General features: G+C 33.6%; 1 protein-coding gene across 3 annotated transcripts in view; it reads right to left on the bottom strand.

Moving 5' to 3' along the window:
• Window positions 1–1,371: 1,371 nt before the first annotated feature.
• The window catches only part of FBXO4 (F-box protein 4), a 20,442-nt gene continuing 19,404 nt past the window's right edge, over window positions 1,372–2,409 (bottom strand). For all 3 annotated transcript variants that reach the window (XM_069096234.1, XM_069096232.1, XM_069096233.1), the window contains one exon: window positions 1,372–2,357. In XM_069096234.1, the coding sequence (XP_068952335.1) occupies window positions 2,268–2,357 (90 nt within the window). In that variant the 3' untranslated portion in view covers window positions 1,372–2,267. The remainder of the gene's footprint in view (window positions 2,358–2,409) is intronic.

The following is a 2,409-nucleotide window of genomic DNA, read 5'->3' as shown; positions in this document are numbered from 1 at the left end:
AAGGAATGGAAACAAAGGGAAAAGAAAAATAATAGGGGTGGGAAAATAGGTAAGATATAGAAATTAAGAGACGAAGAGGAAAAGAAAAAGGAAACAGGGGATGCATACGGAGAGGAGGGGTAAAGTACTACCCATTACCCCAGATTCCATTTAATGGATTTCTTGCCATAGTTACCTATGCTGGTCTAGTAAAGACCCATGGACTGGGTGGGAATGATAAGGCCTGGAAATTCATTTCACTTCAGTAAGTGGTCAACTTTGGGCAAAAAATTTAAGCCTCTGTGTTACAGCTTTTACATCTGTAGAATGGGGATAATAATCATTACCTACTTGCCTCACAAATACCATAAAATAAAATATGAAAATAGATGTGAAAGCAGTTAAGAGTGCCTATTTTTATGTAACTCAACAAATTCAAAGTATTCTATTATTACTACTCAGGGGTATTCGAAAAAAAATCCACTTGGTGTCCACTGTCATTTAGAATCAGTGCTTACTAAACTTTGTCATTCAATGGCATACTTGTAGTTGTAACTTGTATATTTGTAACACTCTTAGGATAAAGGTTCTTGTATTTGTAACATTCTTAGGATAGTTCTTGCTGTCACTCCCCAATAAAAAACTTGTACAGGGACAAGGTCTATGCTGAAAGAGAAAACCTTTGACTAACACGAAGAAGATGAGAAGGAATAAGACATGGAGAAGTATCTAGCAACAACTATGGGTCGGCTACTACAGTGGATTTCATATTAGACACAAGGGACCACCTATGGCCAAGGCAAGTATAAGATGAATTCTGATTTGGGAGCACAGAATACAAAACACTGACTAAAGGGGAAGAGAAGCCCTGGACCCCAGAGTAAGAATGATGCCATGGCAGGCTATTATGCAGAGAAGAAGTCATATCAAGAGTTATGAAAAAAGTTTAAACCATTCCTTAGGATAAGTAACTTACTCCAGTCCTTTATGTTATAATTATCTTTTTACATCTCCCTATGTCTAGAATAGGAATTCTTAACCTGAGGTCCATGAACTTTTAAAAATACATTTTGATATGTTTCCTTTGTAATCCTGGGTGTTTTACTGTATGCATTTAAAAACATTATTCTGAGGAATCCATAGGCTTCATAACACTGCCAAAGACCAGGACACAAAAGAGATTAAGAACCCTGGTCTGGAAAAATGTTTGTTCTGAGTATAGGCAAAATGGTCTCAATTAATGATTGAATGAATATATTTTTCAGTTCCTAGTCTTTATCCTCAGATCCATCTTGATTACTGCTTTCATCATTTTTCCTATGTTAAATATTCTTGCATTAAGTTTTTAAAGATACTTTGAGTAACTCAGCAAATTGACTAGACAACATCTAATTTCATTAGTGAAAAGTGATGTTGCTATAAATTTATTTGAGAGGTTAGGTAAGGAGCTTATAAAAATTAATTTCAATTAACAGTTTTTTCTTGTCAAAAAGATTATACTTGTATAAATAATGCATATATTTATACCTTTATTAAAATCTTTACATTTCTTAGCTCTCAATTACACTATTAAATTTCCACTGCTATTAACAAAGCTTGAAAAAAGTCTGATAATACAGATGCAACCCCAGAATATATTTTCCACATTTATCATATAGAATGTGGGTTTGGTACATCATGAGCTTCCCAATTTTACAAAAAATCAGAAAAAAATCTGCCACGAAAAGAGGTTTCCACTAATGTTCAACAAGCACATGAAATTTAATACAGCTTAAGAGCTACTACTGGAACCATAACAACTATTTCCAAGCACCATATACAGACAGGGTATCTCTTCCTTGATAATGATTTATGAATCCTCAGGAAGGTCCCTACAAATCTTGGAAAACCAGGTACTTCCTAAAATTACAGTCTCTCAATTCATAGATTAATAAAAGTGAAAAGTTGAGGATGTACAAAAATGTACAAATGTACTAATATGTCTAATTTAACAGACAATAAAATAAGGAAATTTAAATTTAAAATAAAAGTATCAAAAAGTGTCAAAAAATATCAAAAAGACTCATTGGGAGGGAGTTAGGTATCACAAAATATTTCCTTTGTAATTCATTTAAAATTAAAGCAAGATTTATCGTGGAAAATTCCAGCAGTTACAGCTATGCCCATTTAAATCTCACCTGGCAGAAAACCAAGGAAAGGGTAAAGCAAGTTCGAGGAAACACCTACATCATGTCCTTTATACCAATTTTCAAATGACTTAGTCCTTAAGTTAGTGCAGATAAGAAGGATCACCGTGGATGTTTATAGTCAACTTCTCCAAGAATCCACTCAATGCCATTCAAAAACCCAGTTAAAGTCTCGGCTTCCACATCCTGTACCTAGGAAAATATACAATAAAAGATTTTAGTTTTTAAAAACAAAACTCTGGCA

Source organism: Petaurus breviceps, unplaced genomic scaffold (genome assembly GCF_028583685.1).
Source record: "Petaurus breviceps papuanus isolate PSGF00001 unplaced genomic scaffold, PetGlider_PUasm1.0 229, whole genome shotgun sequence".
Classification (NCBI taxonomy): Eukaryota; Metazoa; Chordata; class Mammalia; order Diprotodontia; family Petauridae; genus Petaurus; species Petaurus breviceps.
Note: the sequence above shows the minus strand (reverse complement) of the source record. Positions and strands in the feature narration are given on the sequence as shown.